Source organism: Marmota monax, unplaced genomic scaffold, assembly GCF_021218885.2.
Source record: "Marmota monax isolate L192 unplaced genomic scaffold, Marmota_monax_Labrador192_F-V1.1 WCK01_AAM20220418_F8-fsc00003, whole genome shotgun sequence".
Classification (NCBI taxonomy): Eukaryota; Metazoa; Chordata; class Mammalia; order Rodentia; family Sciuridae; genus Marmota; species Marmota monax.
This window is the reverse complement of record NW_026694084.1, coordinates 16,541,661-16,558,107: the sequence shown is the minus strand read 5'-3', so window position 1 is coordinate 16,558,107 and position 16,447 is coordinate 16,541,661. Positions and strand designations below refer to the sequence as shown.

At 37.3% G+C, this 16,447-nt stretch overlaps 1 protein-coding gene across 1 annotated transcript in view; it reads right to left on the bottom strand.

The window, feature by feature from the left end:
- Window positions 1-1,947: 1,947 nt before the first annotated feature.
- The window catches only part of Pkhd1l1 (PKHD1 like 1), a 147,724-nt gene continuing 133,224 nt past the window's right edge, over window positions 1,948-16,447 (bottom strand). The window contains exons 74-78 of the mRNA XM_046464638.2: window positions 11,332-11,483; window positions 10,755-10,901; window positions 10,238-10,391; window positions 5,942-6,207; window positions 1,948-2,154 (exon numbers count right to left, since the gene is read on the bottom strand). Coding sequence (XP_046320594.1) covers window positions 5,954-6,207; window positions 10,238-10,391; window positions 10,755-10,901; window positions 11,332-11,483 — 707 coding nt within the window. The 3' untranslated portion in view covers window positions 1,948-2,154; window positions 5,942-5,953. The remainder of the gene's footprint in view (window positions 2,155-5,941; window positions 6,208-10,237; window positions 10,392-10,754; window positions 10,902-11,331; window positions 11,484-16,447) is intronic.

The following is a 16,447-nucleotide window of genomic DNA, read 5'->3' as shown; positions in this document are numbered from 1 at the left end:
AGCTATGACCAGTCCATTGTGTGCCTCAAACCTGGGGGAACACCTGTTAAGCCTTTTGTGAGCTGAAGGAAAGTTCTTTCTTGACTTGGCATTCCATGTTAGTACACTAACTCCTTCCCTTTGAAAAGGGGAAGTCTAGCACAGCCATCTCCAAAGAACTGCTCTTCAAAACTCCTCCTTCATCTTCCTCTCTTCCAGGCTAACTTCTTGAAAAACTACTATGACTTTGTTTGGTATCCTCTTTTATTTTTTCTAAGCCAAAACTTCAATTTTAATATCTGGTTAAAACTGTATTCCTGTGACCCACAAAAACCCAAGCTCCCCAGACACATGGACTAAAGGCCACTGCCCTCCCTCCAGCCTTATGTCTTGCCTCTCCATTTGTCCACATTTGGTACTCTCACAATGTCCATATGCTTGTTTAATTCCCCATACCCCATGCTTCATTCGGCCAATAAATAGCCAATGAGCATTCACTGGGGCTAAACATCTTGAGAGGTGGCAGAGGAAAATGCTGAGTAAGGGAGAGTCCCCACCGGTGAGGTACTTAACACCTAGTGATCTTTCAGCCTTCTCTCTTGACACTAAACCTTCTCCTGACTCCTTTTGTAATCCTGTGTTTCATTTCTCAACACTCCTCTAGGCATCATCTTCTGGAAGCTGTCCCTCATTCATCTGTATCCTAACAGGATGCCCCTTCCCTCCAGAAAAGTGCCCCTCTTTTCCACTACTCTAGCACTAGGCATCTATCTCTCATAGACCACACTGTATTGAAATGATTTGTTTCTACTATTTCCCCATCTACCCTATAAACTTTTGGATGGACAGTGTAGTCTTCCCCCTTGTTAGAATGCCTAGTACCTAGCAGAATGCTAAATAACTATAACTGAATGAAGTGACAAATATGTATAAAAGCATTTGGATTTATTAACTGGTAGATATTTATATATATTTTTTAAACTAAGCAAAACTAACAGTGATCTGAGGTGAATATACTAGGAGATGTTTACAGAAGACAAAAGAATGGGCTCTATTGAATTTTCTCAGCTGTCCCAAAGCTTGTTGACTATTACTTGCTAGAAAGTAACTTTTGAATACTATTTGTACCTGCCCTAGACACATCTACAATGCCTTTATTGGGAATTCTGCTAAATTAAGATTCTCTTTAGAATTTTCTGAGTTACTTAGCTTTTGCTTAACTTAGCTAAGTCAATCTGTGGCTTTTCTGCATTCCCATTTTTAACCTCTTGAAAATAAGATTGTTCTATTCTCTTGTTGTTTAGGGTTAAGGGAGGTCCCATTCTTAGTTGTGACACATTTTTTTGCAATGCTGGAGATTGAACCCAGGGCCTTGGCATATGCTAGACAAGCACTTTGCCTCTGAGCTACACCTCCAGCCCTGCAAGTGACACTTTGAGTAGAAGAAGGGGTGAACTTGATCTTTTTCAAAAGCTTGGTCCAGAGGTACCCAGAAAAGTCTTCTTAGAACACTGGCCAGGGTTTGGTAAACTCAGAAATCTAAATAGTCTAAAATTCCTGGATTGCCATGGATCTGGAAGGCAATAACTCTAAGAAAGCTCTAAAATAATCTCATCTCTCCAAAATGCTCAGAAATAAGAATGACAGATTGTTGGAAATCAGAGCCTCATGATGGATGGAGAAAATCAGATGCCCCCTACATATAAAATTTCATATATAAAAAATATGTAACTTTTACATATATGCATAGTGTGTGTGTGTGTGTGTGTGCATGTGTGTGTAGAAAGAGATAGAGAAACTCAGAATGTTTCCAACTTGATCTAAAGAGCTTCATTAAGAACCTTAAATAGCTCTCAGCTATTTAAAGTATTCTATGATTTGTTGGTACAATAACTTGGAAATGGCATATCTGCTTCCAAATCAAAGATTTCCGAAAGCTTTTTGAAATGAAATAAGAGCACACAAATATAAGGAATCAAAAGAAATGTATATTTAGGAGAAATCTGATTTTTGTAATTAAAGCTATTCCATTTTATGTATTATAAAAATACATTAGCATATGTTTTTGAAAATGTTATAGGCTTTTTCATGTTGTGCACCAAAATAGCTCATGAGCAAGCAATTCTTGTATTTTTGTTTTCAGCTTGTGCTTTGGAACACTACTATAGTTGCTTCCTGAAAAAAATGAAAATAATACAAAATAATTTTAAAAAGCAGTAATAACATACAATATGATTTAAACTGTTTGATTAATTTTAACTTTAAAATAGGTTGATGGGGCAAAAATAATGGCAAAAGTAATGTTCAAAAGTTAGTATTTCATCAGTATGGAGGTTCTTCAATAAACCAGGAATGGAAACAGCATATGACATAGCTATACCACTCCTCAGTGTTTATCCTAAAAACTAAAATCATCACACTATAGCAATACATACATACCCATGTTTGTAGCAATACAATTCACAATAGCCAAACTATGAAACCAGTCTAGGGGTCCATCAGTGAATGAATGAGTAAAGAAATGTAGTATATATACACAATGGAATTTTATTCAGCCATAAAGAAAAATGAAATTATGTCACTTGCAGGAAAATGGATGAAATTTGAGACTATTATGTTAAGTAAAATAAGTCAAACTCAGAAGATCAAGGGTCATATGTTTTCTCATGTATGTGGGAGCTAGAGAATAAAAAGGAAAAAGTAGAGAATCATGAAAAATCAAGGGATATCAGTAAGGTAGAGGAAAGAATTCAGGGCAAGGAAAGAGGGAAAAGGAAAGAAAAGAGAAATACTGGGGAATGATATTTGCTAAATTTTATTTTTATATCATGTGTATGTATGAATATATAACAACAAATCTATTATATACAACTATTATGCAACAATAAAAAATATGGAAAAAATCACATTGTATAAAGATGTAGCATTTCAAGTTTTATCAATTTTATGCTAGAATTAATATATATATATATATATATGGTAGAAATGTAGAGAAAATTGTGGTACTTACATTTTTTTAAGTCAAGCTTTGCCATTTTATTAGCAAAATGTCATGATTCAACCAATAGTATTGTTAAGTCAGAATGCAAAGTTATGAAATAACCCATCATTTCAATGCATTAAAGGTGTTTAAGTAATTTTGTCTTAATTTAAAAATGGCTATGTATTTAGCAGCAAAGAAGTTAACTATTTGATTTGTAAAAAGTCCTGAAAAGACTCAGAAACTTGGGCTGGGGCTGGGGCTCAGTGGTAGAGCCCTTGCCTAGCACGTGCAAGGCTCTAGGTTCAATCCTCAGCACCACATAAAAATAAATAAATAAAATAAAGGTATTGTGTCCAACTGCAACTAAAAAAACTATTTAAAAAAGACTCAGAAACTCTTATAATTTACTAATGATTTGAAAATAGAATTTTCTTATTTGGTAAACTACAAACATTGTCGGGATCAAGCAGAATTAAAGTTAGTGAAGATAACTGGAAAACAATGCATTTAATGAGGAAAGACAAAGTGCACTAGTATATATAAAGCAGTACTTAACACATGTCACCAAGCAGACCTTGCATTTCAATGCTTTGAGGAGAAAAAGAAAATGAATTTAAGCAATATCTGTTCTACTATTATAAAATGAAGAAGTGACCTTTTATTATAATTCTGGAGACAAGAAAATGAGCATAAGAATAATTTATTGGTCATTTGCCTGTTTTCCCTCAGCTCCAGGTTTCTACACCCCTACCCTACCCTGCTCCCTGCCCCACCATGCTCTTCTGTTTTCAGCTATGAGAAGACAGGACCTGGTCTCTGCAAAACACACTTTTCCCTTGACAGCTGGATCCTAATTAGCTTCTGCCCTCGAAGGGAAGCCAGGATTTTCTCCTTCTTGTATTAGGGCTGTTCCTGGAGCCCCTGTGGTTGGTTTCAGCCTCCATTTTGTTTTGTTAAGCCCCAAACCAGCCTTATTGAATGCCCTTATCCTGCCTCCCTTATATTTAAATTTAAAATCTAGCCTTGGCTTTTATTACCTGAAGTACTTCAGTGTCCTTCCTACTCTACCCCATGTCCTTCCTTGACCTTGTTAATATTTCTTATGTGAAGCTTTTATTTCATTAATTGTTGGAAATTTTTCTCTATGAAATCAACTGCAAACTGATTAACATCTGCCAATCAATATTCTTTACAATTTGCCTATACTACCCAACATTTCCCCCTAAGTCAGAGGTGAGGACTTGATGTTCTTTTAAGAGTTACAGTCAACTAAACCATATTTTTAGTACCTATAGCATGTAGAGCATGTGGTCTTCTAAATTCTCATAATTGAGTGACAAAGATAGGTTTGCATAAAAGTTTAATACAAGTACACTACAGGAAGGACTATAATAAAGATAAAAACAGATACCTAAGGAGAGGGTAACTAAATATTTTGTAGAAAGGGAAATGATAAGGGAAACTTGGTAGTAAAAGTGGAGATTGAGCAGAACCTAGAGGGTGCTTGGAGAGGTAGACTGGACAAGCAGGACATAGCCCAGGCAGAGGGAACATGCAGAATGAAAAGAATCTTTTCTAGGAATGATTTGGAAAAAGAAGGCAGACTTCAAAACTGATTTTGGAGCTTTTGGTATTGATTTTGCATGTAATGATGAATCTTTGAGGATTCAAGAATACCATTATAGCTACATGATCTTGAATTTACCATTATAGTTACAGATCTTGTGCTTATTTAGGAACCTAAATCCAATACAAATGTAGAAGACAGAATGAAAGTGTGGGGGACTGTAAGCAAAGAATGCAGGAGACTGTTATAATAGGTAAAGTGAGAAGTAAAATCATAAGTCTAGCAGTGACTTTAAATGAGGAACAGAGATGAGCCACTTGGTTGGATATAGATAGCACTAAGACCACTTGAGACGTGGAGCTTGTGGAAAGGGAAAGTCTAAGAAGTATCAAACTGAAGGATCAGAAAAGATGGCATTGTCATTAACTGATACAGAGTGACAGGAGGAGAAATATGTTTGGGGGAAAAAAAAGGAATTCAGTGTGGAGCAGGTGTAATTAAAGATGCCTTTATTTATTTATTTATTTTTTGCCTCTCACTTCTTTCTTTACTTCTACCATAGCCCTATTCTTGAGTGCCTTTTTCCTCTCTCTCCAGATCTTTTACATTTTATACAACAGTACCAACTTTCATGTGTTACTGATGGAGTGACATTTACAATCTTCTGTAATCACTGTAGCCATTAGGGACCTTTCCCCCTTTCCCTCCTACTAATCTCCCTAATATTCACTATCACTGTTTTCTACATATTGTACTGGCATCTGAATTCCACCATTCTCAGAACCTTATCCCATGTGATCCAGGCTAAGCTAATTAAATCCTGTGGCCGCAATGATAGGATCAGTGTCCCAAGCATGTGTCCTAAGCCAGGTCAATGGCACAACTGGGGGATTTTTGCTGGATCTTTTGGAAAGAAGTTTGTTCTTTCTGCATTGGCTGCTGGACTGGTAGAAAGTAAACCTGTTGGTGAGTACTTTTGCCATGAGGACTGGGGAAAGGAGTTGGCCTAGAAGTGAAGCTGCCACTAGGAGAATAAAGACAAAATATAGAGAGCACAGGTTCTGGATGGCATTGCCTGAGTCCTTGGCAGAAACCAGACTACTTCTGGGATGTTCATCAGGTGATCTGTTCACTGCCTGAACCATCTCAAGCTGAATGTCTGCCCCTTGCTATTGAAAAGGAGTGGTGACATTACCTGTGGTTTTCATTTCCTATGTTCTTTTGTAGCAATGCATAATGTGAATAACATTTCCAGTAGGGCTGCCTAGTCTCTGCCACCAAAGGTCTTAATCCTCTCTGTGTCCCAGTGATGCTATGCAGAAGTACTGAGCACATGACCTTTACTTGGGAAACATTTACTGGTATCTGCATATGTGGAGACATATCTTACATAAAAAATGAACTGTACCTACCTACAGTTACATTCAAATAAAAACTGAAGCCATAAATATTTCCAAGAATAACATTCGTCCCATCAGAAAGCTAATGACTGTTGTCAAGAGCTGAGCAGATGTAGCCATAGCTGACATTGTGCTGCTGCTGCTACTGCTGCTGCCACTGCCACCACTGCTAGTGCTGCTGCCACTACCACCAGGGACAAGCTGTGCCAGCAGGCTGAAAGTTCTGGATTCTACCCGAGCCACGTTATCCAGGAGAAATTCAATCTTAAAATTTTTTCCTAGGAGAAAGAAAAAGAATCATAGTAATTGACTTCCTTGATTATTTTCACACAGTTCCAGTTTGGGTTTCATTACTTTCAGTGTCTTATTCCTAATGAAGAATTTTTGGAAATGAGTCAAGTGAACTAGTTTTAAGCACAAACAAGTGTAGAGAAGGTCTCGAGTGAGAAGAGTTCCATCGGCCCATTATCCATGGGCAGGGAACCTGGGTAGATTTTCTTTGTGCAGCAACAGAAGCTACTTCTTAGAGTTCTTTGCTAGAGAAAGGAGACAGGCTGTTGGAAACACAGGACAAGAAGGCAGACAGGTGAAAGTGCTGAATCTCTGTTTCCTCCCTGCATACCTGACCTGGGAGTGGGGAAGTCTCAGCTCTACTTGGGAAAGATACTGATGGATACTGAACACCATATTTTGAAAAATTTAAGGCTACAGAAGAGTTGGAAAGATAGTACAACAAATACCCCTGTGCCCTCCTCTCAGATTGAACAATTTTTAACCATCTTCCACTGTTGAGAGCCACAGCTGAAGGGGCCCCAGCAAACTTCCAGCTGCCGGCTGATGATTGGCTCACAGCGGCCCCAGCAACATCTAGCTGATTGGCTCCTCTGCGGTGATGCTCATTGGGCTGTTTCCCTGCCCTTTCAGACCACGGAGCTGCTCATTGGGGGACTTTTTTGGCTCCGCCCACGTGACCCAGCCAATCAGCCTCAAGAGCAGGAGGATTGGGGGAGGTGGAGAGAAGCTTGTGTGGGAGAGAGAGGCTTGTGGAAAGCCGGTGGTGGCAGTTGAGGCTCTGAGGGTTTTTCCTGAGAGGCTGTTTTGTTTGGCGTGTGTGGTTCTAAAAATAAAGTTAGTTTCTTTTGACAAGTGGCTCCTGATTGTGCCCAGCCAGACTGCAGCATTCCACATTTGCTTTAAGTCAGAGGCTGTTTTTGCATTGTACCATTGAGACCCTCCCTCCCTCCTTTCCTCCCTTCCTCCCTTCCTCCCTTCCTTCCCCAGGTAGAAAGAAACCTGGGGAGATATTGTTAACATATATAGAGTACTAAGGATAAAAGCTTATCCAGATATTTTTAAATCCACATGTTAAATCTTCCCACAATTTTGATATAAGATAACCAATATATTTTTCCCTGATACAATTTCTTCTCTGAGAATACTGCTATCTAATAGCAGTAACCCCATAGAGCAGGGCTTAGAATACTTCTAAAACCTTGTGAGTTCTTATTCCTCTGTTTTTTCTATTATCTCTTTTTAAAAATTCACTTCTGTTTTCATTCTTCTTTTCTCTTTCAGGGAGAGAATATAAATACATCTCAACCTTATTTGTGTCTTTAGAAATAGTATCAATGCATTCCATCACTTTGAAGATGTATGGACACTGTTCTATACAATTCCCTATCACTGACAATTCATGAGATTACTGTATTTAAGTTTCCCCTTTTTTCAGCCTGAAATAAAAACTCTCCATTTTTGTAGCAGGTGCATTTTTTTTCTTAACATTTTTCAGTGAGTAAAGAATTTAAGGTGTATTTTGCTATTTATTTTGGTTTTCTTGTTCTGCAGTGTGGTGAGAAAGGCAAAGCAAACCTTTTGGTGAGACCACATGGAGGAAAACTGAAGAACCCAGCCCAAATTCAGAATCACGACCTGAGAACTACAACCCCAATCAAGCCATTCTAGGCAACCCCAGCTAAATGTAAATGACTGCTGAAGCCCCTGAAATCATGGAACAGAGATGAGGCTTCCAGGCCCAAATTCTTGACCCAAACAATTGTGAGCAAATGGAATGGTTATTGTTTTAAACAATTAGATTTTCAATTGGTGTGATATGTAGCAATAGGAACTGAAACAAAAACTAGACATTATGTAGGTTGATAGATGAACATGTCTCAGAAGTCTGTTAGCAATACTATCTTTATCTAGGTTGGTCAAAAATTCAGTCTCAATATTTCTTGTCCCACCCTTTCCTCACCTGAGTCTCACATCCCTATTTTCTCTTCTACAAGCCACAACCCGTATCTCCTCTACCAAGGTGGCCCTGCTTTGCTCTGCAGAGCAGACTGTAGAAGACACGGTTGCTGGTCTGTCAGGATGCAGTATGATCTGCAAGGGGATTTCCTGCAATGCAGTGATTGAGTGGGTATGTACTAGAAAGAGCCCAGGGAAAGATATTTTGTTAATTTTCTCACATATACTATTTTTTACAGTAATTTCACTGTAGCTAATCTATAAACTGGCTAGCTGATAAAAATAATTAAGAGATGACTATATTTGCATTCCCTTATTATATATAACCAGGGACCCCATACTTGATGAGAGAAAGAGGAAAGAGAGACAAAGAGAGGAGAAGAGGAAGAAGAGGAGGAGGAGAAAGAGGAGGAGGAAGGGAGGGAGGGGGGGAGAAAGGAGGAGTGAGAAACAAAGAAAGAAGCAGCATGGCTTTTCTCCACAACAGGTCAGATATACTGAGGGAAGACTTGAATTAAAAAAAATACTGTATAAAATGAAAGTGTTTTAATTATTGTTTTATTACCACAATAAAATGTCAAAAACTATTTTACTGCTTTAACACTCCCGTGATCTAGTTACTTTGGAACATTCCTACTTGAAACTGCAAATTTGAAGACCAGATCTTTGCCACCTGGCACTTTCTGGCTCCGCCTTAATGAAAAGATGAGCAACCTTCTCTTCGGGCAGTGTTTCGGTCAGGTGCCTCATTTTCCATAAAGTTCCAGTGCTACCACCATTTATGCTGATTTATAAAAGAATTTGACTCTGTCCTTAACCAACAATCATCAGAACATTGTAGGAACTTGTCTGAAAGCACCACATTGAACTCATTATCACTTGATTCTTATTGAACATTAGGTTAGGATATTGCTGTTCACTAGGCAGACTGAACATATTTGGTGTAGGGCATTATCAAACCATAAAGAAACAAAAATAAAGGGGAAAAACTCTTTGAAATTATTTTAGCTTTTGGTTTTTATTTAAAAAATTAGAGCAGTTTTGAATTTTCCCCCCTATTTCACTCTTTGTACTTATTTTTATTCAGACCTATGTGTGTGTTTGACATGAGAGAGCAATGGTAAGAAGTGGGGACTGCTACTATATAACTTTCAGAAATGTTCTTATATGGGCCCCAGGTTGGCTAGAAAGATTAACGGAGATCTGTCTCAAGTAGATACCCCATTATCCATCAGCAGCAGAAAGCTGGTTTTGACTTTTTGTTTTTCTTTTTTTTGTTTTTTATATATTGCTGGTCTCCAGCAGAATAGCTTCTACCAGCAGAAGTTATGCCATCAATTCCTAAATAAGAAGCATCCCTGTGGAAGTTATGGCTGTATTTACTGTATCAACATTGAAGTATCACCTAGTACAGGTTCACTGGGCACACTTTTACAAGAAGTCAGAGGAGTCTTTGTTTCATTCTCAGAGAATGTTACAATTCTCCACAGCAACTGTTTGTGGATCTGATAGGTGCTGGGAGTCATGATAATGCTCACGTTTTCTCTTTTGCATTGACTTTGAGAAAGACTATAGCCAATTTTCTAGTTCAACTGTGAACTCCTTCATTGGGTATTAAAGCAATTTATACTTATGCTATTGTTTCTTTTCTTGAATTTGAAAATTTGTATATTATTTTTTCTTACTATATAACACATAGTTAGTGAGAAAATTTAGAAGAAACAGTGTATAAAAAGAATATATGAATCATGATATTTTCATGTATATCCTCAAAATGCTTATTTCAATTTGTTTTGAATATAAAATATATTCTGCTTTCTGTAATTTATTGACCAAAGTATCAGAGAATGTTCTTTTTTTAATATCTATTTTTTAGTTGTACTTGAACACAATACTTTATTTTACCCATCTATTTTTATGTGGTGCTGAGGATGGAACCCAGGGCCTCACACGTGCTAGGTGAGCACTCCACTGCTGAGCCACAATCCCAGCCCCTCAGAGAATGTTCTGTTCATTAAAAGACAATTATAATTATCCCTATTATGAGAGTTCACTCACCTGTTCTAAGAGGAGTAAGGTCTGTGTAGTTGGCCCAACAGCTGCTAAATGGAATTGTTGTATTACCACTAAGGCCACTGATTAGGTTATTACTGGAGTCCTTTAGCATAGCCTTTAAAGTAAGTGAAGTAATCCCTACTGAGACACAATTACCCTAAAGGAAAAAGAACAACAGGGAATTGTAACAATGTCTCTTTCCCATGCTTAAAAACAAAAACAAAAAAAAAAAACCCAAAAACATGCTAATCTTCACTTTTCAGAATGCCTAATTATAAATTTACAATTTGCAGAAGCTCCTTATCTCACATAAGAAGCTCATAGATGAGCAGAAGCACAACTTTATTTAAATTAAATGTTTTAAAAACACTAAACAAGGTTATGCACAATAAGAGTCCAACTTCTAAGGGGCAGTGCGGTCCTCATGTCACCAGCATTCCGGTGTTAGCTAAATTGGTTCAGTCTCCTGCATTTATAGCTCAACCTCTTCACTTAGGGACAATGTCCAGTGGTGACTTACATCAGAATCTACTGCCTTTACTGAAGGTTGCTGAGAGAACGGCTGCCCTGGCTGTGCTGCCACTGGCTGGGCTATCACCAAGAGTGAAGACACAAAAGCCACATGGTGAACAGGAAACGCAGACCTTTCAACTGGTTCGGCAGTCACCTGGCATGGACAGGAGTAAGGCGCTCATTTTGTAGTAATAAACTGCATTCCTCAGCAAGTCCCAGCCAAGCTAAGTACAATACAGTCATTGTTGATTTAAAAATATGTCTAATATGTAAAACTTGTATTATTACAATATTTCCTTTAGATCAGATATAAGAAATACAGTTACAAATATTTGAAGGAAAGCACATGTGGAACCAATACACAGTTTAGAAGATATATTTCTTTTTTCAATCTAGTTTATTTATTTTTTTTGAATGACATTGTTACCACCTTAGTGATTCCATAAAAAATAGTCAACAGTGAATTACAAAGACAAATCCTCTAAGTTACTGTATTCAGTTAGAAAATGAGAGTTAAAATAAGATAAGCAACAATACTCTAAATTCTTAAAATGCATTTTTTTTTTCTAATTGCATGGTCTTACCTTAATCCAGCCAGGATCTTTTGGGCTGGGGATAGGATTGGTAATAGACATAGAAGAAATATTAAAGCCCAAGATACTACTGGTTTTTCCTAAAATTGTGGCTTTTCCAAGAGAACCAGCAATTTCCTGGAGTTCATATAATTGCATCTGACCTATAAGGAAACAGTATTATGACATTTTGATCAAAAGAATATAGGACTGTAAAGACACGAGTTTTTCACTTTAGTTTTGTATGCCTTGCTCCTCACATTATAGCATCCCAAAACTTTCTAGCTATATCTGGAAAAAACATGACCATTCGTGAGTTACGGCAACTTAAAAACTCAGTAGAATATATTTCAATCTGGAATTAAGGAAAATACAAAGGTAGATAAAACAAATACAAGAAAAAATGAAAATACAGTGAGATAATATCTCAATACTTTCCCATGTCAGTTTCTGTTTAGAAGCAAAATACTATTGTGCTTTTCTATAATAATATCTTTTTAAAAAAATAGCATGTTACTTTTGAAATGGAAGAATAGTTAGCAAATTCATTAAATAATATATGTTTATTAGTAAGTTGCTAAAGTTATCATTAAGTTGCCAACAAATTGTTACTTGCCTAGAACATTTGACAATTTTTTTTAATTGGTTGTTCAAAACATTACAAAGCTCATGACATATCATCTTCCATACATTTGATTCAAATGGGTTATGAACTCCCATTTTTTACCCCAAATACAAGTTGCAGAATCACATCGGTTACACATCCACATTTTTACATAATACCATATTAATGACTGTTGTATTCTGCTACCTTTCCTATCCCCTACTATCCCCCCTCCCCTTCCCTCTCATCTTCCCTCTCTACCCCATCTGCTGTTGTTTAATTCTCTCCCTTGTTTTTTTTCCCCCTTTCCCCTCACAAACTCTTATATGTAATTTTGTGTAACAATGAGGGTCTCCTTCCATTTCCATAGTTTCCCTTCTCTCTCCCTTTCTCTCCCCCCACTCGTCTCTGTTTAATGTTAATCTTTTCCTCATGCTCTTCTTCCCTGTTCTGATCTTAGTTGCTCTCTTTATATCAAAGAAGACATTTGGCATTTGTTTTTTAAGGATTGGCTAGCTTCACTTAGCATAATCTGCTCTAATGCCATCCATTTCCCTGCAAAATCCATGATTTTGTCATTTTTTAGTGCTGCGTAATACTCCATTGTGTATAAATGCCACAGTTTTTTAATCCATTCATCTATTGAAGGGCATCTGGGTTGATTCCAAAGTCTAACTATTGTGAATTGTGCTGCCATGATCATTGATGTGGCAGTATCCCTATAGTATGCTCTTTTAAGGTCCTCAGGGAATAGACCGAGAAGGGCGATAGCTGGGTCAAATGGTGGCTCCATTCCCAGCTTTCCTAGGAATCTCCATACTGCTTTCCATATTGGCCGCACCAGTTTGCAGTTCCACCAGCAATGTACAAGTGTACCCTTTTCCCCACATCCTCGCCAGCACTTATTGTTGCTTGACTTCATAATGGCTGCCAATCTTACTGGAGTGAGATGGTATCTTAGGGTGGTTTTGATTTGCATTTCTCTGACTGCTAGAGATGGTGAGCATTTTTTCATGTACTTATTGATAGATTGTATGTCCTCCTCTGAGAAGTGTCTGTTCAGGTCCTTGGCCCATTTGTTGATAGGGTTGTTTGTTATCTTGTTGTTTAATTTTTTGAGTTCTTTGTATATTCTGGATATTAGGGCTCTATCTGAAGTGTGAGGAGTAAAGATTTGTTCCCAGGATGTAGGTTCCCTATTTACCTCTCTTATTGTTTCTCTTGCTGAGAAAAAACTTTTTAGTTTGAGTAAGTCCCATTTGTTGATTCTAGTTATTAACTTTTGTGCTATGGGCGTCCTATTAAGGAATTTGGAGCCCGACCCCACAATGTGTAGATCGGAGCCAACTTTTTCTTCTATCAGGTGCAGAGTCTCTGATTTGATATCTAGCTCCTTGATCCATTTTGAATTAACTTTTGTGCATGGCGAGAGAAAGGGGTTCAGCTTCATTTTGTTGCATATGGATTTCCAGTTTTCCCAGCACCATTTGTTGAAGATGCTATCCTTTCTCCATTGCATGCTTTTAGCGCCTTTATCAAATATAAGAAAGTTGTAATTTTGTGGATTGGTCTCTGTGTCCTCTATTCTGTACCATTGGTCCACCTGCCTGTTTTGGTACCAGTACCATGCTGTTTTTGTTACTATTGCTCTGTAGTATAGTTTGCAATCTGGTATCGCTATACCTCCCGATTCACACTTCCTGCTTAGAATTGTTTTTGCTATTCTGGGTCTTTTGTTTTTCCATATGAACTTCATGATAGCTTTATCTATTTCTACCAGAAATGCCATTGGGATTTTGATTGGCATTGCGTTGAACCTGTAGAGAACTTTGGGTAATATCGCCATTTTGATGATGTTGGTTCTGCCTATCCATGAACAGGGTATATTTTCCCATCTTCTAAGATCTTCTTCTATCTCTCTCTTTAGGGTTCTGTAGTTTTCATTGTATAAATCTTTCACCTCTTTTGTTAGGTTGATTCCCAAGTATTTTATTTTTTTTGAGGATATTGTGAATGGAGTGGTTTTCCTCATTTCCATTTCAGAAGTTTTGTTACTGATATACAGGAATGCCTTTGATTTATGCGTGTTGATTTTATATCCTGCCACTTTGCTGAATTCATTTATTAGTTCTAGTTAGTTTCTTTGTAGACCCTTTTGGGTCTTCTAAGTATAGGATCATATCATCCGCAAATAGTGATATTTTAAGTTCTTCTTTTCCTATTTTTACGCCTTTAATTTCTTTTGTCTGTCTAATTGCTCTGGCTAGTATTTCAAGGACTAAATTAAATAGAAGTGGTGAGAGAGGGCATCCCTGTCTTGTTCCAGATTTTAGCGGGAATGCCTTCAGTTTTTCTCCATTTAGAATGATGCTAGCCTGAGGCTTAGCATATATAGCTTTTACAATGTTGAGGTAAGTTCCTGTTATCCCCAGTTTTTCTAGTGTTTTGAACATAAAAGGATGCTGTACTTTGTCGAATGCTTTTTCTGCATCTATCGAGACGATCATATGGTTCTTATCTTTAAGTCTATTGATGTGGTGAATAATATTTATTGATTTCCGTATATTGAACCAACCTTGCATCCCAGGGATGAATCCTACTTGATCACGGTGCACAATTTTTTTTGATATGCTTTTGTATTCGATTCGCCAGGATTTTATTGAGAATTTTTGCATCTATGTTCATTAGAGATATTGGTCTGTAGTTTTCTTTCTTTGAAGTGTCTTTGTCTGGTTTCGGGATCAGGGTGATGTTGGCCTCATAGAATGAATTTGGAAGAGCTCCTTCTTTTTCTATTTCTTGAAATAGCTTGAAAAGTATTGGTATTAATTCTTCTTTGAAGGTTTTGTAAAACTCCGCTGTATACCCATCTGGTCCAGGGCTTTTTTTGGTTGGCAGTCTTTTGATGGCTTCTTCTATTTCTTCCTTTGTTATTGGTCTGTTTAAATTGTGTGTGTCTTCCTGACTCAATCTGGGCAGCTCATATGACGTAAGAAATTTATCGATGTCTTCACTGTCTTCTATTTTATTAGAATATAGGGTTTCAAAATACTTTCTAATTATCTTCTGTATTTCTGTAATGTCTGTTGTGATATTGCCTTTTTCATCCCGTATGTTAGTGATTTGAGTTTTCTCTCTTCTTCTCTTCGTTAGCATGGCTAAGGGTCTGTCGATCTTATTTATTTTTTCAAAGAACCAACTTTTAGTTTTATCAATTTTTTCAATGGTTTTTTTTGTTTCAATTTCGTTGATTTCCGCTCTGATTTTAATTATTTCTTGTCTTCTGCTATATTTGCTGTTGTTTTGCTCTTCCTTTTCTAGGGTTTTGAGATGTAGTGTGAGTTCGTTTATTTGTTGGTTTTTTCTTTTTTTGAGGAATGAACTCCAGGAAATGAATTTCCCTCTTAAAACTGCTTTCATTGTGTCCCATAGATTCCAGTATGTTGTGTCTGAATTGTCGTTTATCTCTAAGAATTTTTTGATTTCCTCCTTTATGTCTTCTGTAACCCATTGATCATTCAGTAACATATTGTTTATTTTCCATGTGATGCAGGATTTTTCCTTCCTTCTTTTTTCATTGATTTCCAGTTTCATTCCATTATGATCAGATATGGTGCATGGTATTATCTCCACTCCTTTATATTTACTAAGAGTTGCCCTATGGCATAATATATGATCTATCTTTGAGTAAGATCCATGTGCTGCTGAGAAGAACGTGTATCCACTTGATGATGGTTGATATATTCTATATATGTCGGTTAAGTCTAGGTTATTGACTGTGCATTTGACAATTTTTAAGGTTTATTTCAACACTACATATAGTTTCTGTTCTCTTTTTCTAGCATGGCAGGGCTGGTATTTCCTCTTAAGTTTACTCTAGCCACAGTCCTCCTTACCTTATGAGATGGCACCTTCACGACTCATATTCTTTGTCATAGCCTGGTGCTTTTGCTTGATCCCTTCTACTGCACCTCTCTGCCACATCATAACTAAGCAATTATTAATTTCTGTCTCCACTGTCAAAATCCTAGTTAAAGCTAACATCAGTGGATCTCATATCCATTCTTGTCCCTTTCTGCTCCACTCCATACACTGTAGTTAGAGTGATCTTTCTAAAAACAGCCTATAGTCAGAATAATGGTCTGATGTACTGTAGGCCTTGCTAAATACTTGTTTCCAGGTAACCTGCATCTTCCATAACCAGAGTCATGCCTTGAGGAGTCAAACACTGAGTTTCTTCCATTAAGGCTAAACCATGAAGCTTGGTGTATTCAGGAAAAGGAGCTGATGACTTTCTGGGCCATTGGGTCTAACAAGACACTTTGAAATCCATAGTCAGAGAATTTTAGTCCCTGTCAGCTTAAAAAGTCTCTTTTGGGGGCTGAGGATGTGGCTCAAGCGGTAGCGTTCTCACCTGGTATGCACAGGGCTCTGGGTTCGATCCTCAGTACCACATAAAAATAAAATAAAGATGTGGTGTCCACCAAAAACTAGAAAATAAATATTAAAAAATTCTCTCTCTCT